At 41.9% G+C, this 26,729-nt stretch overlaps 2 protein-coding genes across 3 annotated transcripts; one reads left to right on the top strand and one right to left on the bottom strand.

The window, feature by feature from the left end:
• Positions 1–193: 193 nt before the first annotated feature.
• Positions 194–18,250, top strand: gpr179 (G protein-coupled receptor 179). Its single transcript, XM_044028790.1, has 13 exons — positions 194–1,434; positions 4,271–4,379; positions 8,100–8,196; positions 9,026–9,246; positions 9,709–9,777; positions 11,395–11,504; positions 11,656–11,894; positions 13,259–13,397; positions 13,495–13,597; positions 14,096–14,242; positions 14,588–17,147; positions 17,296–17,622; positions 17,664–18,250. The coding sequence occupies exons 1-13, from the start codon at positions 521–523 to the stop codon at positions 17,924–17,926; spliced, it is 5,298 nt and encodes a 1,765-aa protein (XP_043884725.1). The 5' UTR covers positions 194–520; the 3' UTR covers positions 17,927–18,250.
• Positions 18,251–20,311: 2,061 nt separating this feature from the next.
• On the bottom strand, positions 20,312–26,091 carry mrpl45 (mitochondrial ribosomal protein L45). 2 transcript variants are annotated; one of them, XM_044028782.1, is made up of 9 exons: positions 25,971–26,038; positions 25,793–25,878; positions 24,747–24,942; positions 23,955–24,072; positions 23,722–23,820; positions 22,750–22,798; positions 22,499–22,648; positions 20,985–21,158; positions 20,312–20,625 (listed from the first exon to the last, which is right to left on the bottom strand). In XM_044028782.1, exons 2-9 carry the CDS (start codon positions 25,793–25,795, stop codon positions 20,527–20,529), a joined length of 888 nt encoding a protein of 295 aa, XP_043884717.1. In that variant the 5' UTR covers positions 25,796–25,878; positions 25,971–26,038; the 3' UTR covers positions 20,312–20,526. The 2 variants fall into 2 exon arrangements, with proteins under 2 accessions (XP_043884717.1, XP_043884716.1); XM_044028781.1 differs by lacking the exon at positions 25,793–25,878 and having other exon boundaries at positions 25,971–26,091.
• Between the last annotated feature and the right edge of the window lie 638 nt (positions 26,092–26,729).

Below are 26,729 nucleotides of genomic sequence, written 5' to 3'. Positions count from 1 at the left end.
GTGAGGGAGAATTTCTGCTCTTCTCTCTTCATCATCCCTCCATCTCTGCTCCACGGGTGCTCACCTCCTGCCTCTTCTCACCAGACACAGGAATCCTCCCCAACTTTGAGGCTGTCCCCATCCCTTTATCCTCTTCTTTTTTCCCTTGAACACACTGCATTCATCTTGGTCTGGAGCTCTGGTGACCAGGGAAACTGGAGGAAACTGCAGAGATGCGGGAAATGACACAGGGTGAATGATGTTTTCCTGCAAGTGCAGACAAAAGTGAGTGTCTGTGTGTGTTTGTGCCTGGGTGGTGCGCAGATGGAGCTGCACGTTCTAAGTGAGACTGAGAGTGACAGACAACCACTGCTGCAGCAGCAGCAGCAGCAGCATCTTCCTTGTTGATAAAAAGGATGTAACCTCTGCAGAAATGTGATGCTGTTGTCTCTTCAGACCTGACTACAAATGGGTGAAGAGCCAAAAAGAGACAGTCGGCGTGTTAGCAGTTCTTCTTCCTCCTCTTCATAGTAAGTCCAGGATGGGTTCTGTTTGGCTCCTTCTTCTTCTTCTTCTTCTCCCATCCCTCCTCAGAGCCCAGGTGACTCCTGACATTACAGCAGTCCTGGCAGAAGCAGACAACAGCACCAACTCTAGGACCAACAGCACAAGAACTTCAGACATCTCCTCCCTCCGACCCTCAGAACCTTCTGGGTTTGTAGCCACACCTTCAGAAGCTCCGACAGAGGAGGAGGATGACTGGACACCAGCAGAGGAATACTTGTATAGTGGAGACGCCTCCACTCTAGAAATGGCTCGCTGTTCACGGGCTTACAGCTCACCGGGGCTGACTGGATCCCTGCCTGTCAGCTTTGGTGCCCCACTCCGGCCTGCTCTGGATGCACTGGCCAGTTATGCCAACTTCCTTAACATGATCTTCCAGGCCAGTGACCTACGGGAGAGCACAGTGCAGGAGGACATGGAGTGGTACCATGCCCTGGTCCGTGCTCTCCTGGAGGCTGACGTGCTCATCCAGCAGGCCTTTCTAACCTTTGATGCCGAGCCCACATCCCCAGTGCCACAGCTGGTGCTCCGTGCTGCCCGCAACCCATCAGCCAAAGTGCAGACCATCATTCTTCAGGATTTATCCAAGGCCTGGGAGAGCCTGCACCCGCCGGCCCCCGCACCTGACGACAGTTGGTTCAGAAGCTTTAAGTTCTCAAATTCCGACCAACCAGTGGCAGCCTTGACCAAACGGGTGCTCCTCAACGACCTCAGCACCTTAGATACACCCAAGTGGGGGCAGGGTGACAGCTACGTGACTAATCGCAGCGGAGTGCGCTGGGCCAGTGCCCCCTTTCTGGTCTGTAAGGATGGGTACTTTGTGCCAGGATGGATACTCACGCTGTCCACGTCGTTCTATGGCCTCAAGCCCGACCTGACACCTGAATTCAGGTAAGCTTCAACACACACACAACCTGTTTTTAAATCTTAGTGAGGACACATTATAAACATCATGCATTCCCTAGCCCCTTAACCCTTTAGCCATCACCACTGCTGCATTTTTAACTAACCTAATCTAAACCCAAATCTGACCCTAACCCTAGGTCTTAACCTTGAAAAAGCCCTTTAACATTGTGGGGCCCAAACACTAGGTCAAAATGTCCCCACAAAGATATAAATACAAGTACATGCACACACAGGTTCCTTTTAAGTACTTGCATTGACTTCCATTCATTTGGAAAGCTTAAACTAAGGGTTACTCCTAAATTTTACCTAACCACCAATCTAAGTCCTAAACTTAACCAGTTCCTCAGGTTTTGGTCTCCATGAGCACTACTGGTCCTGACAAGGTCAGTGCTGATGCCGGACAGCAGTCTCGGTGAAGACACGCATGGACATTATGCATTTCCTAAAACCTCGTCCCCAACCGCAACCATCATGACTACGCGACTAACCCTTAACCTTAAACACTAACCCTAAAACCGAGTTTTAGTCCAAGGTGTGACAGGATGTGAGGACAAACCAAAATGTCCTCACTTTTCACAAAATGTCCTCACGTCCTGTGCCTTTTTTTGGCAAACACACACACACAGAGAATAATGCATTGCAAATACATTAAAGGATTATCTCTCTTTTTTAGAAGTGTGGTTGTATGTGGCACTGACACATAATCAGCGCTAAGTGCACTGTGTGTGCTCTTGACACCCAGAACCAGCCTGAGACATGAAGACATGCTCTTCAGGGACAATATGGCCGCCAGTGGAGACACCAGGGAAAACTGATTTTAGCCACTTACAGAAACTCACCACATAAAATTGATATCTGTTTAAGTCTACAATATCTCAAAAATATGTGTCTCCCACACCAACGTCCAGAGGTAAAAGTTTTAGTTTGGGCCATTTTGCTAAATTAAAATGAAGGATTTGAAACATAAACACACAAGTTACTGACAGAGGCAGCAATGCAACAACTCCTGTGTGCCGTCATGTAAAATTGCTGATTTGGTGTTTGTGCCAGGTTGTAGACACAGGGGAAGCCAAGGGCCTGGTCTGTATGTGTCATTGCCTTCAAAAAACCTGAACTATTCCTTTAAGTTTGGGCACTATATGGGGGACGTTAATCAGCTTCTACATCTCTGTTGTTAAAGTCACAGCCTGTTGCCCAGTATGTGTAAATGAGTCCATTAGCTCCTCATCCATTAGATGCTGGTGTTTTTATCTCAGCTTTGTTTCAAGGTTTTTATTCATTCATCCATAAATTCATGTTTTTATGGAACCAGAGCTGTAGCTCTTATAAATCATTTCTTTTTGAAGATGCTCAGAGGCTTTGAAACGTACAGCAGCACTGTTTGTGTCTCACCTGCCTCTGCTTGTCGTCCTGTGTCGGCTCCTGTGACCTTTCCTCCATCACTCTGGGGAAACGTTTCATCAGCATTCGTGATGGGAAAAAAAAGAAAACTTTCGGATCCAAAAGAGTTCAATAAAAGCTGACATTTGAAAAGAGAATCCACTTCAAGGCCACACAGGTTTCTGCAGAGGGAAAATAGAGGTGCATTATGCTTGTGAGTCATTTGGAGGAGCTGCTGTTTATTACTCTGTCTAACACTGGGATAATTCATCCGTACATCGTGTGTGAATACATATTCTGTCCATCCTGTTTTTGTGAAAACATGATATCTCAAGAACACTGCAGGCAAAACGTCTGGTTATTTGGTACAAACGTTCACTTGGACTCTAATGCTGAGGTCACACTGAACGCAAATGTATTTTTGAGTGTATAGTTAATCACAAGAGTGGTGATAGACTGACCTCCTCGCTGACTTTGTGATGTCACAGACGTGACATTAGTCAGAGAATCCCAGTTGTTGCATGAGGTGAAGTTTTAGCCAAAATTAAAAAATTTCAATTTCAATGTTTTGGAAAACGCAAAAATACTCCACCCTATTCAGGCCGCCCGGCCGAGCCGACGTATAGATTGTGTGTGAGTAGACACAATCTATAAGTCTGTGCATTGACTTTGTATGTAAACTCACCACATGGTTACTGCAGCATAAGATTAACTGGTTATAATTTTGTGGACAAGGTTTAAGGTCAATGAAACTATCTAAAAACATCTATTCGACCCTGTTTAGATCCAATCACCAAAGAGGAAGAATGAACGCAATTATGACAGATTAGATTCCACCTCCTCAGCTGACGTTGTTATTTTTCTCATACAATGATTCATTTGCAGCCACCACCACAATAGTAACACTGAACGCAATAGGAAATATTTTTCTAATGGTTATTTCATATGGCAGCTGGGTGAGTAGAGCTTTGATTCATTCAAGCTCCTCTCATCCCCTCTCCCTCTCTGTCTCTCGCTGTGTGTGTGTTAGTCGCACACTCACACACAGACATCATTATGTTGTGAACACATGAGGAACCCTTTAAAAAAAATTGGTTTCAAATTTGGTTCAAACGTTCTCTTGCATAGGTACAGGTCAAGGTCACAGTAATATCATATTCTTTAACATGTTAACACATATCGAGACATTTTGTTGCACCTGGCGCAAACATTCACTCTGACTCAGAGATGAGCTGATTACACTTTGGTGGTGAAAGGAAATCACTTTGCAAAAGGTTTGGGTGGGGGAGGTCAAAGGTTAAGTGGGGCTCAGAAATCATGTTTTTGGCCCCTAGAAAATTCAATTTCCTTTTTCGTCATCAAGTGCGTGTTAAAGGAGTCTGGAGAAATTGCTGGGATATGTCACTCTTTTGTCTTTTATGTTATTGTCTCTCTGCATCAGAGGTGTGATCCGTGTGGACGTAAACATTCAGGACATCGACTTGGACCAGTGTGCTACAGGAGACAGCTGGTTTGCCGATACGCACCAGTGCAATCGCACCACCATGGAGGTAACCACAACAAGACAAGGACCAGAGACAGAAAGTGTCTGATGAAGGCTGCATCTAACTGTAATTGATTTATAGATTAACAGTTCAAGATTGTGTGGTTGTATAAGGTGCATTTACTGTATATATAGCTGGGACTCCAGGTGAAAGCACTGAACTAACAGCTCAACTCATAAACTTTATGTCAGCTCAAGTGAGCACGATCATCACAATACATTTAAGTATGAGCTTATTGTTAGGCAGCATTTTCCAAAGTTCCACCAAGAGAAAGTCAGTGATGTTACATCACAGGACAGGGCTGGGATGCCCACTGAGCAAGGCACCCAATTTCCAACTCTAGACAGTGTTTAACTCATTTTTGAGATTTTTAGTTGTGTCACACAAAGATACTCAAATGGTTTGTGACCTCCCCCAAAAGGTTTAAGCCCTTTCTGTCTGCACTAATTGCTCTGTTTTTGCTTTTTATCCTTTTGCCCATTAACACGTCCACTCCTCTGTCTGCTCCGCCATGTCCTCCTCCTCCTCCTCCTCCTCCTCCTCCACCAGGCTTTCTGCTTCAGTGTCCCTTTTCCCTGCCCATCCGTCTGTCCAGACCCAATCCTCTCCCCTCTCATCTCATCCATCTATTTAAAGATGGCCATGCCGGGTGGCGGGCTGCAGGATGATCTGATGGATTATGCCGATAATCCAGCCCGCTGGCACACTTCTCCTTTATGCACTGCACTCACAGAGGTTTGAATCACTAGAGATGAACAGTCCCAAAAATCCCTAAATCCACATGGCACCCTTTGTACTGTCCTGCCCTAACTGGTTTAGACAATTCAAACCCGTTGGCTTGGTAGAGTGTGTGGTGGGTCACCTACTTTCCTCTCTCTCAGTCTTATGTCCTGTTTCACCTTCAACCTTTCTGCTTCTTCTGTCATTTATCTTCATCTACTTTTATAGATAAAAAGGTACAATAATAATAATGAAATCTATGCATTTTTTCTGAATTATATTTTCTTTTACTCAACACTAACTTATGGGTCTCCAGTTTCCTCCCATAGTTGAAAAAATTAAGAAAGAAAGAAAGAAATGGAATGGAATGAAGCACAGAGGAGTGGAGAAGAGAAGTGAAGGGGAGAGAGCGCGGTAGAGAGATAAAGAAAATGAGAGACAGGTGCAGGAGATCAGTTAATAAAGTCAGAACAGGCAACACTGACAAACATGTTCTGTGAGTCTGTTCATTTCAAACCATTGTCACATGAGTTCACGCAATGATGATTAAACCTCAGTGTTGCAGTGTCTGTGGCGACACTGAGTGATTCCTCTTACGTCACGACTGACGGTGGAAGGCAGAGGAACAGCAGCTGAACTAGTGAAACAACGCAAGCGGCGTTTTGACGACAGAACTTAAATACTGGAGCTTTACACTGACATGCTTTCATCAGCCATGTTTCCACTGAGGGTGTCTGCTGTGAATTCACACTCAGCCTCTTATACAACTACACTACAAATCATTAAAGCACTAAGTGTGTTGATACTGAAGTGGATTTAAACCAGTTGACCAATGACTTTAGCTTTAAAACTAAACTTTGAACACTAAACAAGCAACTCCAAGATAAAACCAATTCACTTATAGATAAACACTATTTAAATATCTTAATATATCTAAAGATATCTAGATTTCTTTAATATGTTAAATCGATCCAAGCAGCTGCTAATTATCTCGCTTATGCCTTGGTTCGGCTCTACCCAAGTTCAGCCATCCAGTGCCTTTACAATCCGTCCATTGTCCAAAATGGTCCATGTCCCTGAAGTTTGACAGGACTCTGAGAGCAGGCTGGTGGATGAGTTGCAGCTGCCTGATTGTTTGTTTTACAATAATAATGATAATAATAATAATAATAATAATAATAATAGACAGGTTTTCCCATGTCTTGCTTTGATAGAAATCTATTCTTTCTTGCTCATGTTTTTAACAGGCTGATTTAGTAATCATCTTTTTGTGGCTGTTAAAATTCAGGTCTGAATCCATAACTACATAACGACTGGCTTTTTCTGTAGTTTGAAGTGTCTCTGAGTTGAGTTGAGCACTTGCATTTTTTGGGAGCAAGACCAATGACTTGTGCCTTTTCTGCATTGACCCATTGAACGTCATGCTTATCCAGAGTGCATTTATTTACACTTTATATACACTTACTCATTGTATGTAAGGAACTGTAGTCATGTAGGAACAATGTAATAAGAAACCCCAACATTTCCTGGACACACTGGTGTAAACAACAGACTACTGTATGTGTACTCCGACTTAAACATGATGGATGAGTGAATCTGTTGATTTACTCTCTGTTGAAATGAGATGCAACCATGAAGAGAATTAGGTTCTGACCACTACATGTAATCCATATCACATTTATGTTCAGCCTGTGACATTAGGTTGTGAGCATCTGATGAGGGGGGTTTGAGTTTCTATACTGTATATACATATATATGTGAGGTCAGTGTGAGTGTGTGTGTGTGTGTGTGTGTGTGTGTACACATGGTTCCTGGATTTCTCTAGAAAAGGATAATGCTCTCAGTAGAGGCATTATGTATCCATTTAGCTTTTAACTGAGATTGACACACACACACACACAGATGTGTGTCCATCTGTGTGTATTTGTGAGACTGCTCAGAATGCCAAAAATGACGCTAGCATCAGCAGGAAGTAGAGTGAGAGTGTAACGTGACCTCGTTTTTTACCTTCATCCATTCAGCTACTGTTCGCGATGCAAAATAAATAAAAACAGAAGAATTACACACATCCAGACAAAATCATTTGAAAACTGAGATGTGCCATTTTTTCGGTTTAAATCCAGCTTCACACTTTGAGTTAATCTGTTTATTTAAACATGAACCAGCGTCCAGTCAGACATGGATGCAACAGAGCGAAAATTAGGTTAATATGCTGAACCATTTGAAGCCAGAACTCAAAACTCTGAGGAATACAGTAAACTCAGAATTCAGTGAAATTCAAAATTCACTGAACTCGGAATTCCAACTCAGAAAAGTCATGATTCCAAGATCACTGCCACTTTTACCATTCTTAGCACTTGTGTTTCACAGCGTATGACTGATTTACTGTGATTTACAGGTTGGTATGGTCCAGCCCGAGAAACATTTGCATCCTTGTTTTTGCTTTTTTTCCAACTTCTCTCTGGAAAGGAGTGAACTCTGAGGGGACGTCACTCCCAGCTCTGACTTCAAAGTTCTGATGTAAATGGAATGCAGTAATAGCTTCACTTTCCAACCACAACCTCCAACAAACTGAATCAAAAACTCCGAACTGAACAGGCACAAGTCACAATTAGTGGTTGCTTTGTTTTGTGTGTTTTTTTGTTTTTTTCATACATTTTGTGTTGATGTAATCATGTTTTGCAGTTCTTCGTGTGTCCTTGTCTTTTGACTGACTTTCCAACCGTAAATGAGTCACACTCACTGTGAGGATACAGCAGGAAAAGCTGAAAAAGCAGTTACGTTTAATGTATTTGGGCAGATGTCAAGTGTATATCTATGCAACAAATGATTTAAGGGTTGATTGATCATAACACTAATAACTAATTTGAGTTTGATCAGGATGCTTCCCTGAGAGATCGTCACAATAATAGAATCCTCAGCCACTTAGGGCTGAGGAACAAAACAACACATTTTCAATGAGAAAATGTTTTAAAATGTGTTAAAACATGTGTTTGTCCTCTGCAGTGTGTACCAACTCCAGGTCAAGGCTTTAGACTGGGTCAGTACTGCTGCCGCTGTAAAGAGGGCTACTACAACCCTGAGTTAGTCTCTCAGGACTCAGGTGAGCAACACTAAAATCATGTTTCCCACATGGAATAGCAGTTCAACAGGTGACAGGTCAAGAGATGCTGGTGAACAAAATAGAGACAAAGTGGAAGTAATGCTAATGTTGCTCATATGATCAGATATAAAATATTATATAACTATGAAGCGGGTGATGTCCAGGCCCGGCATCTCAAGGAGGTGAAATGGGGCTGTGAATGATTTTTAACTGCTGTGGTGATTGAAACTCAACAAATTCTGCCTTTCAGATAATTATAAATCAATTTTAGGAAAAAATACTTCAAGTTTGACCTATGTCACTAAGAATAGAGATAATAAATTGAGTGACAAAAATCAAGCTAAAGCCTGACAGTTATATGTATTTATTTTTTGGCTAAGTTCATGTAGTTAAAGCTATACAGCAGTCAGCCACCAGGGGGTCATTGTTATGGCTTCCCCTCTACTCTAGGCAGTCAAGTGTTTATGGCACTTTACGGCATACAAGTTCAAAGTTCACTGGTACTGTATTGTTGGCTTGTCAACAAATACTGTACACATGTAACCTTGACATACTGTATATTTTATGACCGTTCTAACAAACGATACCATTTACCAACTGTGAGGGAGCCAGAGAGCAAATCCTATGTTGTGTTACTTTATTGTATTTCCTATTTAGGCAAATCTAGATCCACCGTCTAGATCTAAAAAGCAGATCCACCGGCACCAAGTCGAACAATATTTTCACGAGAGACAATAAATGGTTTCATCATGAGAGGTGTAAGTCACATGTGTGTGGGGCCCTCACATGGGTGTGTGTGGGTGTTGATGCATGTCTGTGTGCACTGCAGATGGTGGCCCTGTGAACGCGAGTGATGGTGGCAGTACGTGTTACCCGAACATGCCCATCTGTCTCCCATGCTGGCCGGGCTGTAAGAGCTGCCAGGATGGTGCCCCCTGCTGGGTGCAGGAGGACTGGCTTCTCAGAGCAGCTGTGTTGGCCATCCAGGGGGTCTTCATGCTCCTCATCTTCATCAGCATGCTGGCGGCCTACAGGCATCGTCGCAACAGGGTGAGTCAGCTGTTTTGGCTGGTTTGGATGAAGCCTGTGAGACATGATGTTAGAATCAGTGCTGGGAAATGTCTGATGATGTTGTAGTTGAATAGTGACATCTTTAAATCAGTCGTTGAATGATAATCACACGGCAATTCTTGTCATATCGTCATATGTGTTACAATATATTCACCATGATATTTGTTTACCACAGTATTGGAACCTCAATGTTTTACAAATTACAGATATCTCACATAAAGCAAAACAAAAGGACAACAAAAAGAAAAAACCTACACCCCTGTATAGCCTACATATTCAATGAGGTTCAGGCATAACATTTATGACAGCCATGTGAGTGAGGTCAGTGCTCTCACTATGTCACTGTGTCACTACCTCGAACAATTAAGAAAACGAGCCTTCCCTCACAGTCTCGGTCAGCACATTCTGTAACTGTGGTTTTTCTCCTCCGGCTCTCCACAGAGAATCCGAGCGTCCGGCCTCCTGCTACTGGAGGCCATCTTGTTTGGCTCTCTGCTTCTCTACTTCCCAGTAAGTGTGACGGACGGACGGGCGGCAGCTGAGAGTGTGGCAGATTAGAGCTCTTTACAGATCACTGCACAGCAATGTGCCACAGATTATATCATAATGGACCATTTGTGGCAGGGTGAATGGAAGGAGGGCGTGTTTGTGTGTGTAAGTGGAAATGGGGCCAGTGGGCGGATGACAGTTTCCATAATGTCTCCAGTGATAGATCATCAATCAGTCTTTAGATTCATTGTAGCAATTAAAGAGGCATTAACGTTAGTCAGCCGTGACTTTTTATCCATCAGTCTTAAAGTGTCGGTCGATGTGACCTCATCTTTTCTGACAATGAGAGTTTGAGTGTGTGCTCACAGGTTATTGATCAGTGTTTTACTTCAATTGGACGGAGGGACATGTTAACAGGCCCTTTCTTCACGGCAGCACTCATCAACTATGACATAATGGTGGCTTAAAGTGCATATAAACTATGTTTAGGCCATTTAACAAAAGCCTCACCTAACAGAAATGTCCACAATATCTTAAGAATATGTTTAATACTTTATTTTACCATTCAACACATTTTACTGGTTGGAGATTGAAGTTTGTAAACCACTCACTTTTCCGCCTTGGAGCTCTGCTGCGGATTTATTTAAGTTTGAGTCACTGGGGTAAATCAGTTGAAGTGAGATGAACATGATTGGTTGAGATGACTCTCACTCAAGCCAATCAGCAAAAGGTTCATCTTCTATTCTGTACTTACTACCTACTACCATGGTGTAGGTCAGTTGTGGCACATACAGTAAATGCACATGGTTTGTTTTTTTAATGAAGGAAAATCTGCCAAAAAAAGGGGCAATTGATTCATTTCCTGATGTCATTAGATGTGACCATAGCCCAGCGAAAGGACATTTGGCTTGTAACTGCAGGGTTTGCCAGTTTAAATCCTTGCAATGTCAAGGGCCAAGCAAAGTACCCATTCACCATTGCTCTTTATTAATTGGGACACCCAGCCACAAGGGGGCCACATCCAGTGTACTTCTGGATTAAGTGGTGTTTCTGTCCAGACTGCTGAGCAGCATTTCACCCACAGGTTTGGTGCTTCTGTCCATGTCGAAGCCTCCGCCAAAGAATATTTGAGATGATACAGCTAGATCTGAATTTTTTTTTTTGCTATTTTACAAATTGTTGGTATGATGTGTATGATGAAGTATTTGAGGGAAAAGTATCACCTCTCACCTGTAGGTGGAAGGGTCAGTGCTAACCTGTAACAATAGTTACAATGAGTTAAAGTGCCTTTACATGGGGTCATGTTTACTAGGTCTGTTACAACCTCATGATGTTGTATTAACAAGTAACTAAACCCTCTCTTCTGAGTCTAACTCAGAGCTGAGTGAGGAAGAGGAGAGTGGATGGAGCAGTGCAGGGGGTGTGGTCTGTTAGTGAAATCTGACATGGAGTTGCAGCTGTGTGAGGTTCTCACAGAGCATTTATAATTTCAATACTATGGATTAGATTACAGCTTTGCGTGGCCTTGCCTTGCCTTGCCTAGAATAGCAGAGCTGGACATTTTATGTTTGAGTTTGAATCACAGAGTTGAGTGTGTGTGTGTGTGTCTCCCTCTTTCTCTCTCTCTCTCACCTGCAGGTCTTCATCCTGTTCTTCAGGCCGAGCACCTTCAGGTGCATCCTGCTCCGCTGGGTCAGAATGCTTGGCTTCTCCATCGTGTACGGCACAGTCACTCTGAAGATGCACAGGTCTGTTCATGGTGGTTTACAGGTTACTGGAACCAGATTGCACTGAAGCACAAAAAATACAGTCATTTATACAAGTATATACAGTCAGTACATTCATGTATATGTCCTCTCCTCAGCAGTTAAACAGTGGTTTGTTCTTGGCTCTGCTCAGGGTGCTGAAGGTTTTCCTCTCACGTACGGCCCAGAGGGTGCCCTACATGTCCAGCCTCCACCTGCTGAGGATTCTGGGAGTGATGCTGATGACAGTCAGCTGGTTTCTGTGTGCGTGGACAGTCGGTGTCCTGCAGAACCGTGACCGCAACATCCCAGTGTTTGTCACAACCACCACATCAGAGGGACAGGGTTTCAACCTGTGTTACATGGATCGCTGGGATTATATGATGGCTGTAGGTAAGTGAAGCAGCAGCTCCTGAGAAGAGAAGCTGTCGTTACTGATTAAGTCTTTTATTTTTGTCCGAGGGTGAGAAAATGTTGAAACACACAGAAACAAACAACCAATTTCTCTTATACTCTTACACACCTGCGGTCAATTTAGAGTGTTTAGAGTGACTGTGAGAGGAAACCGGAGAAAACCCTTGTGCACACAGAGAGAACATGCAAACTACCATGCAGAAAAGCAGGCTGTGACCCAGGTCTTTTTGCTGCAAGGCAACAGTGCTAGCCACCACTCCACTGCCTGTCCCCCTCATTCTATCATTTAGTGTTGTAAAATGTTTGTCAAATTAACAGCTGAGGAAAAAAGCAAACTTATTTTATTTGGTGGGAAAATATCAAACCTGGAAAATTTTTAAATCTGACTTGATTTTAAAAACATGGGAGACCACAGACACAACAAACTTTGGAACTGATTTTCAATGTTTTAATCCTGAGAAAGCACAGACTAGACAATCCAGACCGAACACAGACTCAACCATTTCAGGGAGGAGATTCCAGGAATCTGACTTCAGAATATGAACAGACATGGAGACAGACTGTCAGTGTTGTCAGTTAATAGCTGTTGTGTGTGCGATTTTGTGTTTTTTGCTGTGAAGCGTAAAAGGAAAAGGAATCAACTTACAGTTACAGTTCTAAAACAAATGTACGCAACATCAGTTTCCCGGTCAACTCACTCTCATTGGTTAATGCAGGGTTCTGCTCATGCCTCTTTCCCTGTTCAGTCGTAAATATCAAACATGTTTAAATCGGGAAGACTCTGACACGTCTGATGGCGTTAAACGACATCTGTTAGCCCCTCAGACGACAGGCTAATTTGACCAGATTATCTTTTCAAATCAGCCTAAAATCAGAAGGAACCCATGATTGTCAGTAGGACCAGATCAAGACTGAAATCTGGCCAGTTATCCTCTCGTGTGGGACTTAAATCAGATTCCTATCGAGCCTGACTTTGTGGAGAAGCAGCTGTCACAGAGCAGAAAAGAGAAAGTGTGTGACTTGTGATGTCACACAACAATAGTGGGAGTGGGAATGTTGTCACATGGGTCTAGAGTCCATGGTAAACGAGAAGTTTAAATGAGTTGACAACTTAAAATGACAACTTTAGGGTGAAGCCCACTTGTATAACGTATAGAACCCAGTAGAACCGGAATGCACTAATCATCCCTCACATTGCACTGGATTACAGTGACAGCAGGTAATATTTGAAATTTAACATGAGAACATGAGATATTTTTGGAGCAGTTAACACATGAGTTAATTCACTCAGAATAGGAGTGATAAAAACAAACTGTCGCTGAATGTCTGTTTTTCTGCCACAGCTGAGCTTCTCTTCCTGTGCTGGGGGAGCTCCTTGTGGACCGCCGTCAGGCCTGTCCCCTCAGCCTTCCATGAGCCTCGCTACATGGGCATCGCCATCCACAACGAGCTGCTCCTCTCCTCCATGTTTCACCTTTTCAGGTAAAGAAAACAAACAAACATTGAACAAACAATGCGAGCAATTGTATGGACTGAGCCACTGATGTGAACTGATTTCTCTGCTGTCTGTCTCCCTCAGGTTCACCTTTCCCTCTCTGCATCCTGACTGGATGCTGCTGCTCTCCTTCACACACACCCATGTCACCATCACTGTGACACTTGCCCTACTCTTCATTCCCAAGGTACTTAGCATCTTCATCTACCATGTTTATCAGTTCTGGGAAAGAGAAGTGAAAAGGTCTGTAGGACAATGTAGGATTTCAACCTTCAAATGTCTCCTATAATAATGCCACATCTGCCAAAGCCAGTGGAATTTGTTGCGTCCATGCCACAAACACAACTATGACATCTTGTTGTGAGGTGATATATTCAGGTAGAGGGAGGGGGATTTTAACTGCAGTAACAGACAAGAAGATACAGTATCTATAAGATACCATAAAGACGATACACGAACACTGACTGGTAGGTAGGGGCCACATAGTTGGTGGTTAGCACTTCTGCCTTTGCAGCAAGAAGACCAGGATTTGTGAACCGGTAGGAACAGGTTTCCACACCGTTGAAAAGCTGATATAGACTAGGCTGATCCAGAGACCTTGATATTGCAGCTTTATCATAAGTAAGATATTTATGTTCATACACAAGTTGTTTACATATGATCAATGCTTGTGTGCATTCTGCAGTTTCTTCACGTCTCTAAGCCTGGGAGACAAGAGATTGCAGCAGAGGTGTATGAGGATGAAGTGGACCTGCGGCGCACCGGCTCATACCTCAACAGTAGTTTTCACTCTGCTTGGAGTGAGCGCAGTGTGGACCCAGACGACTTTCGGGTAAACTCTTTTGTCCCTGCAGAACGATGTTATCACCTTGCATTGGGGTATAATTTGCAAAAGGTGGAAGAAATTCCAAAGGTCACATTTAAATAAAAAGTATAAATATCCCTTAATATTAATTATGTAGACTCAAGTGAACAGAAATAGGAAATAGAGTTAGACATAATTTCTATGACGTATCCACCCTTTATCCTTTACTTATCCTCAACTGTGTTCTTGCATGAAAACATGTCTTCTACCTTTCCTCTGACTTGTTACTGTCCTTGTCTTTTCCTCTCCTCAATCATTTCAACCTATTCCTCATTCTCTCCATCAACGTCCTCCCTTTTTCACATGCACCAGGATGAACTGAAGAAGTTATATACCCAGATAGAAGTTCACAAGACGAAGAAGATGACCGCAAACAACCCTCATCTCACAAAGAAGCGAAGTTCTCGATGTGCAATAGGGAGGTCCATTATCAAACGCATCGCTGAGTTCCCAGAAACCATGAGCCGACAGTGCAGTCGTGAGGACAGAGATGGATCCTTCCACAGTAGAAGTGTTAATCTGTCTGAATCGTTTAGGAGAGCCCCAGATACGATTAGTATCAGTTACAAAAGTTCAATGAAATCACCATCACCATCCATGCGCAAATCCCAAAGTGATCATCACTATGTCAAGGAAAGAGATTCCTCCCAGCGTGACTCAATGTTAAAGTCAAATGTTGTGAAGAGATCCTCCCAGCGATCTGAGACAGACTCCTTAGATATTCCACCAGGTGTATGTAAGTCAGCTAGTGCCCAGAATCTGTCGATTGATACCAACCTCCTGCATCCTGATCACACTAGGCTTCATAAGTCCTGGAGTCTAACATCAACTTCCTCTCATTCTATTGAAAATGTATCCAAGGTTAACAGAGCCAGCACAGTGCTAACAAGATCCCGGCAGAGCATTTCCATTAGTGACCAGACCAGGAGTGCTCTCCAGTCAGAGTCATTCGACAAGGCTGAGGTCTGTCCTTGGGAAGTAGGGCAAGAACCATTGGCCAACAAGAACCAGAAGCATGTCAACTATGCAAACTCTGAGGACCAGGAGGAAATAAGGCCACCATCTCCACAGGCACTTGTCTGTCCATGGGACCATTTATCTGTACAAATGGCTCCTTCTGAGGAGAAAGGGCTACTTAGTGAAACTGAGTCGCCCAAACCACAACCTCCTGTGTCTGCAAGTGCACCGGGCTCTCCAAGACCAAAGGTCACAAAAGATCAGCGTGTCTTCTCTTTCCGCACCACCGCCACCGGTAATTGGCTCTCGGTGAAAACAATCATGGGATCCATGGACGCAGGTAACAGATCCAGTAAGGAGAGGAACTTAAATAAAGAGGACTCGGTCTCACAAAAAAGTCAAGAAAGTGCTTCTACAACACCAAGATCAGCAACATCTAGTAGACGTCCAAGTATGGAAAAGAAGACACTGCAGAAAAGAAGTATGACAGCAGATGGGAAACCATGCCTTGTAAAGCAGAATGCAGTTAGACTGTCCTCTGCGGATTCTGCGGACAGAAGTCCCAGAAGGCTTGTGATTGTAAAATCTGCTGTTTATCCTTGGGACATAGACGATATGCAAAAAGATGGCAATTATGAAAATGTGTTTCTTTCAAGGCAGAACAGCAAACGCAGCAGTGTAAGTTCATGGGAGACTGTGAGCAGCTCAAGAACTCCTTCAACTCACAGAAGAGGTAGTTATCGAATAACACCAGTCTGTAATGTTTCTCATGCAGATGTGTGTCCATGGGAGGCAACTGGTACTTTGCAGCAAGTAGAAGGAACAAAGAAGCAGCAGAGTATCAAAGCAGATATCTACCCTTGGGAATCCCAAATGTCTGAGCACGTATGTCCATGGGAATCTCACGAGCAAGGAAATGTGAGGAGACAAGGAAGTGATCGTGGTGAAGTGTGTCCTTCGGAATCACCAGATATTCCTGTTGTTTCTCATACTCTATCCAAACATTCAAAGAGACAACCGTCTTTGCAATGTATAGCCGACATATGTCCATGGGATACAGCAGAAACTCCCCAACCTCCAATCAGACAAGATAATGAATATGTTAATATTTGTCCTTGGGATATTCAGGACAAGGCTGAAGTTGTTTATGAAAACCTAAATCCTTTGGAGACCAAGGGAACATTGACCGTGCACCATCAACAAGAGACTGTCAAACCTGACATTCATCCTGCATTGGTAAATAATGAGAAACAATGCCAAGCACAATCACCTGCCTTTGACTGGGGTAAACAAGTGACCAAGACAGCTGACAGTTGTCCATGGGATTTCCCTGAGCCTCCTAAAATTGTGGAAGAGGGAAGTTCAGAGCATACACATATAGACTCATCCTCACAAATGACTATCAAGGTAGATATTTGTCCCTGGGATACTGGAAATCAGGACAAACCAGAAGACACTCAGCAGGTTGCCACACCCTTGAAAGCTGGTATAGAAAGGTTGGTACAGTCTGAGGAGGAAAACAATCAAAGAGTATGCCCCTGGGAAACTGAGCCCCATGAAAAAAGTGCGGCTACCAACACAGGTTCCACAGGCCCAGAGGGACCAGCAGAGATTTGTCAATGGGAAACTGGGGAACCACAATCAAGAAAGACAGAGACTCGGGGAAATGTGTGTCCATGGGAAAGTGAGGAAGCAGGGGCAGTAAAAACAGAAGGATCAAATGTCTGTCTATGGGAGACAGAAGCCCCAAAAGTTCTCAAAAAGCAAGACAGTTCTCGCACAGGCATTTGTCCATGGGAGACAGAAGACAATAAGGTTGCAAAAAAGCAAGACAGCATGAGAGAAGATGTTTGTCCCTGGGAAACAGACGAACCAAACGTTCTCAAAAAACAAGATAGTGCACGGGCAGATGTGTGTCCCAATGGGAAACGAACCCAATCAAAAAGCAGAGACTCGGGGAAATGTGTGTCCATGGGAAATGGCAGAAACAGAAGGATCAAATGTCTGTCTATGGGAGACAGAAGCCCCAAAAGTTCTCAAAAAGCAAGACAGTTCTCGCACAGGCATTTGTCCATGGGAGACAGAAGACAATAAGGTTGCAAAAAAGCAAGACAGCATGAGAGAAGATGTTTGTCCCTGGGAAACAGACGAACCCAACGTTCTCAAAAAGCAAGATAGTGCACGGGCAGATGTGTGTCCATGGGAATCCGACGAACCCAACGTTCTCAAAAAGCAGGATAGTGCACGGGCAGATGTTTGTCCATGGGAAACAGAAGAACCTAAAGTCCTCAAAAAGCAAGATAGCACTCCGGCAGATGTTTGTCCCTGGGAAACAGAAGAGCCGGAAATTGTCAGAGAGCGAGATAATGCTACAGCTAACATTTGTTCAGGCAAACATCAACCAATGCTGATTTTCCCCACAGTGAAAGAGACGACGTCGCAGACTTCCAGGAGGAAGTAAGTGTAGAAGTTACTCAAGCCATCATTAGCACAGAACAGATGGATGAGTCTAAAGCAAATTTAGGCAGGCGTGATGCTTTGTGTCCCTGGGAGATGGTGAGGAGCAGATCTGGTTCATTCACAGACAATGTCTCAGATGTTTTTACATGGGAGCCTGAGAATATTCCAGAGGAAGATGAAGAGGATGATGCAGAATGTGCTGCTGAGGCGCTTGTGTTCCCACCGGACTTGTAACCTAAACCTTGCCAGCATTTACATTCACACTATTACCACAAATTCAATCGCAGTGTGACCTCTATAAAAAAACATTTTTAATTTGTACTCTACTGATAGTCAGCGGGAGCTTTGTTTAAAACTGCCCAAGCTCTCCTTGGACATCAGAGTTTAGGGTCAGCTTCCCCTCCTGCAGCTGGGAAAGATGAACACTTGTGCAGTTATTTTCAGGTTGAACTTATTCAGGCCACAGTACTGTCCACCCAAGAGGCCTGAAGCAGAGACTTGATGAGGTGGACACAAGTCGTAGAAACCTGACTGAATAAAAGTCTTTCTTGTTACTGAGACACATCGTAGACTCATTCTGTCCTTCACTGGTTGAGGAATGACCTACAGACAGTTTGGAATGATGGAAGGGCATCGAAGGCAATTTGATGAAGTCCCCTTTCTTCCTGTTTCAACCCCCATTGTAGTGTAAAATGATTTCGTTTGCATGTTTTTAATGTGAAACTGAACATATTTGCCATGTATGCTTCATATGTTGGACACATGGCTAAAGTGAATATGTCAGAAAATCGAACCAAGTCTATAGTGCTTGCCAGTGCAAATATGGCACAGAAGAAGTTAAATCTAAACCAGCATACAAGATTAAAAAAAATTATATTATAGAAATTGTTAAGCGGTGACACCAGACATTCAATTGATGTCAAATTGAATGCTAAAGTACCGATTGATGAAACTATGCATATCTCTAAGCTCACATCTGATTCAGTCATAAATATGAAAAAAACAATATTCAACCACTTAAAGGTTGCAAATCACTAATAATTTCTATTTTTTTTTTTACATTGCACCTTTATTTGAGATTTGAGGAAATCATGTCAATGACTTTTGAACAGATGAAGTTAAACTGAAACCAGATTTAGAGATGGGAAAACAAGGAACAAGCCATGGAGATTTAATGTCATGTACACTGCGGCTCTGAGATGTTTCTGCTCAGTCCAAATGTGGCAAATAAAGCCATTTCACCTCAGCATTCATTTAAAAATTGAAACGCTGTCCTAAAATCAATGAATACAACTGACAATTTCTCAGCAGGAGCAGCACTGATATTAATCGCTGAAGTCATTTTTACTGTAGCCTACAATGGACAAACGAAGTATCTTTTGAGCTCTGATGCTAAATTAAGGCTACATAGTTTCTGCTACACACTTGAAAGAGAAGGGTGAGGGATACTCGGCTACAAAATGAAACTTCACCAATAAATGTTACTAAATTTTACACACCGTACCTTACATTTACTGTATTATGTTGCCATTATCTTTCACAACATTTTTTGACTGAAGACAAAGTGGCAAAAGTCTCCCCTGCACCAAATTTCATAGAGAAAATCTGCTGTTGCTTTTGCTGCCTCATTTGGTAAGTTTGTGTCACTTTGGTAAATTCAAACTAAGGATTTCAAATTTCTGAGACACAGTTGGACACATTTGATCTTGCTGATGGAGGCAACAGGAAGGTGAGTGTTTTCCAAAGTGACACAATCTTCAGTTACAGTCAGAGAAGGCTTTCTGAACATCAAGATATATCAGTCACCATAATCTAAAATATCAAAGCTGGCATTTTATTAGGAAGCCTTACGTTAAGTGACTAAAATCTGTTTTCAGTTTTCACTGAGCTTGTCTCTGGCAGTTTCTCAGCAAAGTGAGTTCCCTTAGTGCTGCCAGCTGTACGTAAGGCACAGACTGTGTCTCAGTACCTTATACAAGCATTTTTTCAACTATCCTTTTAATATACAAAAGATACATTTTAACACAACTTGAGGATTAGTCAAAGATTATATCTAGTCGATAAAATATCTTTGGCTATTATTTCTTTGCATCAAGACTGGTCCTATATTTAAATATCACAGTTGTGAGTTCTTAGCTATGACATCACATTTCTTATGGATTGATAACTGCCAATTCAATAAAAGTATTTTCCTAACAAAAAAAATACATGATTGTTCTTTCAGAGTAAGTCACGTCTGCACCAGCAGTTCTTCTGTGAATGTGACAGTAACGATTAGCACTCTCGTATTCCGTCTCACTTTCTGTGATAACATTTCAAAACACTGCACAACGTTTGTGTTGTAAATTGAGTGAACTAGTTTTGTGAGCATTGTTGCATTGTTGTGTTTTTGAATGAGCATGCTGTAATTTGTCATGTTGAAAACAAAAATGAATATTGTTTTACCACACCGCGTTTTACTCGTCAAACAAATAAAAATCAGCCCTTGTACCATGTTTAATTATCTTTTTGTGCATCTTCTATGTCAGATTATTCTGGACAAAAACTGATGTGGTAAAAAAGCAGACGGGACACTTCATTTTAGTATTTCCTGACATCAACATGAAATAAACCATACAATTTCTTGAAATGTGTGAATTTAATTGTTACACTTGTTCCCATTAAATTAGTGGAGAACATAAGTGTGGGAAAGTCATGAAAAGCACTGAAAGCTTGAAGAACGTCTGATTTCCTGCCAAAGTGGACAAAAGCACCAACCATTACCAATTTTTTGAACAGCAATAGGCTCATGTCCTACAGTGGTTTTGATGCAAAGATCAGTGCCATCTGGTGGCCTATTTATACCATTGTACTGCAGCAGGTTTGGGAACTTGTAAATTGACGGCATCCAGCTCGTCTTCTGGTCTCAGCTTCGGACCAGGAATCATGACAGTCTGCATGAGGACAAAGAGCAGATGAGGATTAAAGGTGAATAATGGGTGTACAAAGACATACATAACAAAACCAAATAAACCAAATCAAGAGCATTTGCTGCTTAACCCCAATAAAAAAAAAAAACTAATAATTTTTCAGGCCTAATTAAAATAAACATATAATAATAACACAACATATAAACCAAGCACCAGTTCAACAACATAATGTAGTTTGCAGCAAAGAAAAACAGTGGCGATGCAGAGAAAAAAACTTTAAAAATGAAGCAGCGCCATTAAAAAATATAAGAATAGATATTTTTATAAAATACTTATAATGAAAACTGGAATAAGGGAAATAAAATGTTATTGTTCAGGGTCACCTTAATAACTGGATCTTTAGCAGGAGCCCAAGATGGTACGATTTTTCCATGTAACCTCCAGCAGCCGTAGGGGTTGACGAGGTGCCGTTCGAAAACCAGGTACTCCAAGACATCCTTCGGGTGCTCCTCACAGCCCAGCATTAACCGCCCAAATCGGTCATAGATGGCCAGAGTCTGCAGCACATACAAGAATGTTCATGAACTATAAACCTGAATGTAACCTTGATTCTTGGGTGTAACATTTAGAATGAGTCATTTTTGCACACACACAGTGGATTTGTCCTCTGCATTTAACCACACACAGGCTGGGCAGGAGAGGTAGACAGTGCCTGGGATTGGAACGTCCTGGGATTGAACCAGCCCAATTCCTTTCCTCATGTCCATTGGCTGCCCATTGAAAACTACACCTGAAGTTTGGATCCTGAGCTGTGACTTTATTTAAATATCATTACATGCAACTCAATATTTAAGTAGGTTTCTCCAAAAAAGCCTTCCTGTTCATTGTTTATTTGATCGTTTTTAGGGTTAAAGTTAACAGTTTCTGTAGCATAATATAAATAACATAATGTCTACAGAAACAGATATAAAAAACAAAAACAAAAACAAAAAAGGAATACAACCATTATTTCCCATCTTGATTAAAATATTGTACCTAAGTTTCTTCCCATAATTTACATGTTCCTTAGTTGCTACAGCCTCACTGAATTAACACATTATTCTTCTTTCAGCTTCTCCACAGTGGATCATCTGCCTCCATCTTGTCCTCTACCTGTCCTCTCCCGTTACATCGACTGTCCTCATGTCTTCCTTCACAACATCCATGCACCTTCTCTGTGGTCTTTCTCTTTTCCTCCTGCCCAGCAGCTCCATCTTCAACATCCTTTGTCCAATAACATTTCTATCCCTCCTCTGCACCTGACCTAATCTCAACCATCACTATCTTGCTTTATCTCCAAACCGTAGCTGTATCTGAAATATGCTAATTTCTAAACCTCTCCATCGTGGTCTCTCTCCACAAAAGTTGCTGCATCTTCAGCTCTGCCAATCTAAAGAAAAACAGTGGATGACCAGCACCACCTTTCTCTTACAGCAGCTTTACTGTTTGATGCAGAGTTCTGTCTGGAGGATGGGAGGTAAAAAGAGTGTTTCAGAGTGGAAAAAGACCAGCTTGACCCACTTAGAAAAGTTGGCCAGTGTAACAAAAGACAGACTGTAAACTCTCAGCTTACTGCAATAGAAAAAGTTGCTTTTATGTTGGTACAATTTGAACTCACCCAGAAACACAGGCACAACACTCTTTAACACATAGAACAAGACATGAACAGCCAACAGAGGAATAGTAATAATGTCAGTGTTTTCAGATATAAGAAACCTAATGACTACATTTTAATCTGTCATAGCTTCTCTGAGTTTTAATGCTCTTATGCTGAAAACTATTACCAAACTACTGTACTCCATTCTCTGTACAGAAACACTTCTTAAACAATTGCAGTGTAGCCCCTGACATTACGTACCTGTTTGGAGTGCATGCGGACCGTCACCTGGCCATACAGGTTGTCTTTACTGACCATATCAGGGCAGCGGGCCTGCACCACTTTGGGCGGCTCCAAGGACTCAATGAACCTCCAGTGGATGGTCTTGTATCGGTTCCCCCTCGTCATCTCCTGAGCAATGAAAGGAGTTGCAGTTGTAGAATTTGATGGCAAAACATTAACATTTAGCTGAAATGAGCAAAAGGTTTTCTCCGCAAAGAGACAGAACTTACGGGATAACACCGCTCTGTTACCAAAGAGTGAAGTTTTGCCTTGTTAAACCTGTAAACACAAGAGCAGTGGTTGTTCAACAGGCCAAAAATTTGTTCTCATGAGCTTTACATGTGATCACTAAAATCTATAAAGCTCCAGACTACTCACATTGCTCACAGGGATACCATGGCAGGCCCATGCTGGATTCAAACTGTCAGAGTTCACTAATCTCTACACACTGTAAATCCACGGAGATCAACCAATATATCGCAAAACCTGACAGACTGAATATATCTGATGGACCTACAGTTCACTGACATCTTCAACGTCCTGATTAACTTCCCTTCATTTTACTCCCGAGAGTCACTTAAGGTTTACAAGAGCCTGGAGGGTCTATCGGATAAAGATAGTGTTGTTGTCAAGGGAAGGAAGGGTAAGAGTCACATTAGCATTAGCAACTGGCAGTGCAATGTAAATGATTGCTGTGCTAATGTTGCTGTGCAGACTAGCTCTTGGTAAATCTAGTCCGAGTCCATGAGCAAGAGTTAACCACAAAATCCGTTGCTTGTGCTCTGTCTTCTTCTGCTCACTGTGAGCATGTTTCATCTCTACTGTCTCTCTGGATCTGTGAGGAGCCTGTCTCTGACTGTTTTGGTACCTCTATCCACCGTCTTCACTTTTGTGATTAAAGCAGCCAGCAAATAGACAAGCTGTCTGACATATTGCCTGAGTTGTCTAGAATATACGTCCATAGAGGTGAACGGCATCGTTTCCTGCCAGAGGGCATTACCTTGGCTGCATGACGTCAGCTCCTATAGCTCCATTGAGTTCCTCCATGAGCCAACCGGGCATTAATATCTTTGTTAAGAGATCTGATCACAACTGATTTGCTCTGTTTGTCTGTTCCTACTATTATCACATTTGATTAGTTCTCACAAACACTGAGACTGAGACTGTGTCAGCTGACAGAGTGAGAAATGCAGGTTTCTTACTGTGTCAGTGCGTTGTGAGCCTCTATAAAGATTTCCTGTGCCTGCTCTGCAAACTCCTTCGTCTTGAACAGAGAGTCATGCCCTTTGATTTTACGAATCCTGAGGAAAAAATGAAAGACATTCAGCTTTTGAGAACCTTTAATAAAAATGACACACTCTCCTGCATGGTCCAAACATGGCCAACAAGAAATGAGTCAGAGCAGGACCGAGATGGTTAGAAGAATCCATCTTACGCTAGTTGTGAGGCAGCACTCTGTCGGATCTGTTCAGTTCGTTGTTTAAGGCCTTCTTTAGAGAGAGTGGAAAGACGAGCATCACCCTCTGGTGGGATGTAGGCATCATAGACTCCCGCTGGTAAAGGAAGGGCACAGGAATGACTGATCTGCATGTTTCATCCAAATTAGATCCACACAAGGATATGCATATGTTTTAAATGGGTATTCACGTCAATGCAGCATCATTGCCCACTGATTGATTGTCTCTGCTGACCCACCATTTTTTTCCCCATAATTTTGAATCAAGCAATGTTTACTCAACCCATTAAGACCAAAGATGCCCTTTCAAAAAGCTCTTGTTGATCAGAGTGGTGATTTAAGGTTTGGTTGTGGTCCTCAGAGGATTTCAAATTTCAAAGTGAGCCCCAGCACTATTAAGTTTAGGAATGGCTGTTAATGTGATTGTTAATGTACCCATAAACCTAAATGTCTCTGCTTCTGAAACAGAAATGAAAACTATTTGAAGGTATTCCCTTTGCCCTAATGTTACTTTGTCAAAAGCAACACTTAACAATAAAAGCCAAAGGTTTATGACTAAGTTATAACAAGCCTCTCTATAAGCAGCCCTCTCTTGCCAGTGTTTTGAGAACATACATGGTCACTGGGAGAACATGCAAACTCCACAAAGAAAGACCCTCAGTCGAACCAGGATCTAAACCGGTGACTTGCTTACTGTGAGACAACAATGCTAGAGTGCTTTTACTTGAGAATGTTGTGTTTGTGACAGACACAAGAACATTTTGAATTTACCTGTGCAGGAGATGTTAATGGGCCTCTCCATATACTCTTGTTTGACAACAACACCTGCTGCTCGAATCTTAGCTTCTATGTTTTCCTCCATCTTACTCTTCATTCCCACTGCTGGAGGGATAAAGTATCGCTTCTTGGTCCGGACCGGAATGGAAAGTGGAACTGGATGTCGTAGATCCAGAGAGGCCTCTGCGTTCTAAGGGAGGTGGATAAGTACTTCATAACAATAATAATAATAATAATAATAGTGATAATAACAACAGCAGGAGTTTTCAAAATGAGTTTAACACTATATAAACACATTGGACACTTCATTAGGTACAGTCTGATGAAAACTAGCACTTAAGCATGAGGATTCATTCTAATGCATCTTCACTTTTAGAGAATGTGTCAAAAAGATGATAATTTTCATGCTTACTAATAACCGTTTAGGCCATAGTTGATTGTGATGTTGTTGTGCATGTTTGGTAGGACTGCAACAATCAACCAATTATTAAACAGTTAGTAAATAAATCTACAACTATTTTGATATTCCAGAAATATTTCAGTGAGGCTTTGTTTTGACAACAAAAACAAAATTCTAACATTTCAGCCAAATTAGTTTCCTGTCGTTAGGTCTAAATGTGTCAGAAAATGTTGAAAAATGCTGATAATGTCTCCTAAACTTGGAAATGATGATGTTGTCAACCGACTTGTTTTGTCCACAAACCAAAACTATTCAATTTAATGATTTCTTTGTTACGAGTAAAGAAAAATGAAAACATTTAATAAGGGCCGCAAAATCAATTGTTTTCTCGATTAATCAAACAATCATTTGGTTCGTTTTTCTGCCAATAAAAACAATACAATCAAGAACTGAGAGCATGTTTTTCTCCAAACGTTTCAATGTTGAACCTGATACTTTCATTCAAGTCTCAGGTGAAAAATGTCTGTGGTGCATTTACAGAAACGTAACGTCCCTGTTAACTAAATCAATAAAATAAAATATATTTACACAGTTATATACTCACACATATATTGAAAAATAGTTATCTTTTTGACTTTACCATAGAACTGTAGGATTAAAATAGTGGGTGTCCTCAAATGACAGCTAAGCTAGCTGTGGAATGCACTGTGTCCAGCGTAGCACGTTCTTAGACACAGACGAGACGTGTCTTTAACATACACAACAAGTGACAACGTTTTAAAACAGCCAAAGTAACATTTTATGAAGTGGGTGGTTACCGTCAAACTGCTGCATGTTAATCTGTGAAGGACCTGCAGTGTCCTCCTCATGGGGGCCGCCATCTCTCCTCCAGCGTTTTACGGAACCCAGTAATAAGAACTTCCGGCCGTACGTTTCAAAATAAATCGTTTTATTTCGTAGTATTTTAATGTATTATATTTTTATGGTATTACGCTTTGGGGACTTGTAATTATCAGTGTAAAGGAAATGTGATAAACAGAGAATACATACAATAACATGAAATAACTATAACTTCATCAAAAATCAAACATTTTATGAAAATAAATCATAAGCTATCTATGTGTCTGTATCTATCTATCTATCACAAGTCTTGCTTACAAGTTTAAAAAAATTAAATGTCAACAAGTGTCCAAAGAAAGTGATACAACACGCATGACAAAACTAAACAAACTATTCACTTTGACCACAATTTAAAATCCTGTACACTGTTACCATACCAGGATCACATCCAATGGGAAAGTTGTGGAAGGCCTAATCAGCATTTTGTGAACTCAGTCGTTTGTTTATATTTAAAAGTTGCATAATACAGTTACATACATATTAGTAGATTACAAAAAATGACCCAAAACTGTGTTCAATCAATGTGTACACATCAAAGAAAGAAGATATTTGTCGACTCAGGACAGTATGGAGACCAAAACCGGGTCCTAGTGAGACAGAATCTAATTTCTGAGGAAGTTTAGGGCTTTGAATTGTAGTTGGGTTAAAGTTAGGGTTAGACATTAGCTGGCCATGGT

Source organism: Solea senegalensis, linkage group LG6 (assembly GCF_019176455.1).
Source record: "Solea senegalensis isolate Sse05_10M linkage group LG6, IFAPA_SoseM_1, whole genome shotgun sequence".
Classification (NCBI taxonomy): domain Eukaryota; kingdom Metazoa; phylum Chordata; class Actinopteri; order Pleuronectiformes; family Soleidae; genus Solea; species Solea senegalensis.
This window is presented reverse-complemented; position numbering and strand designations above follow the sequence as displayed.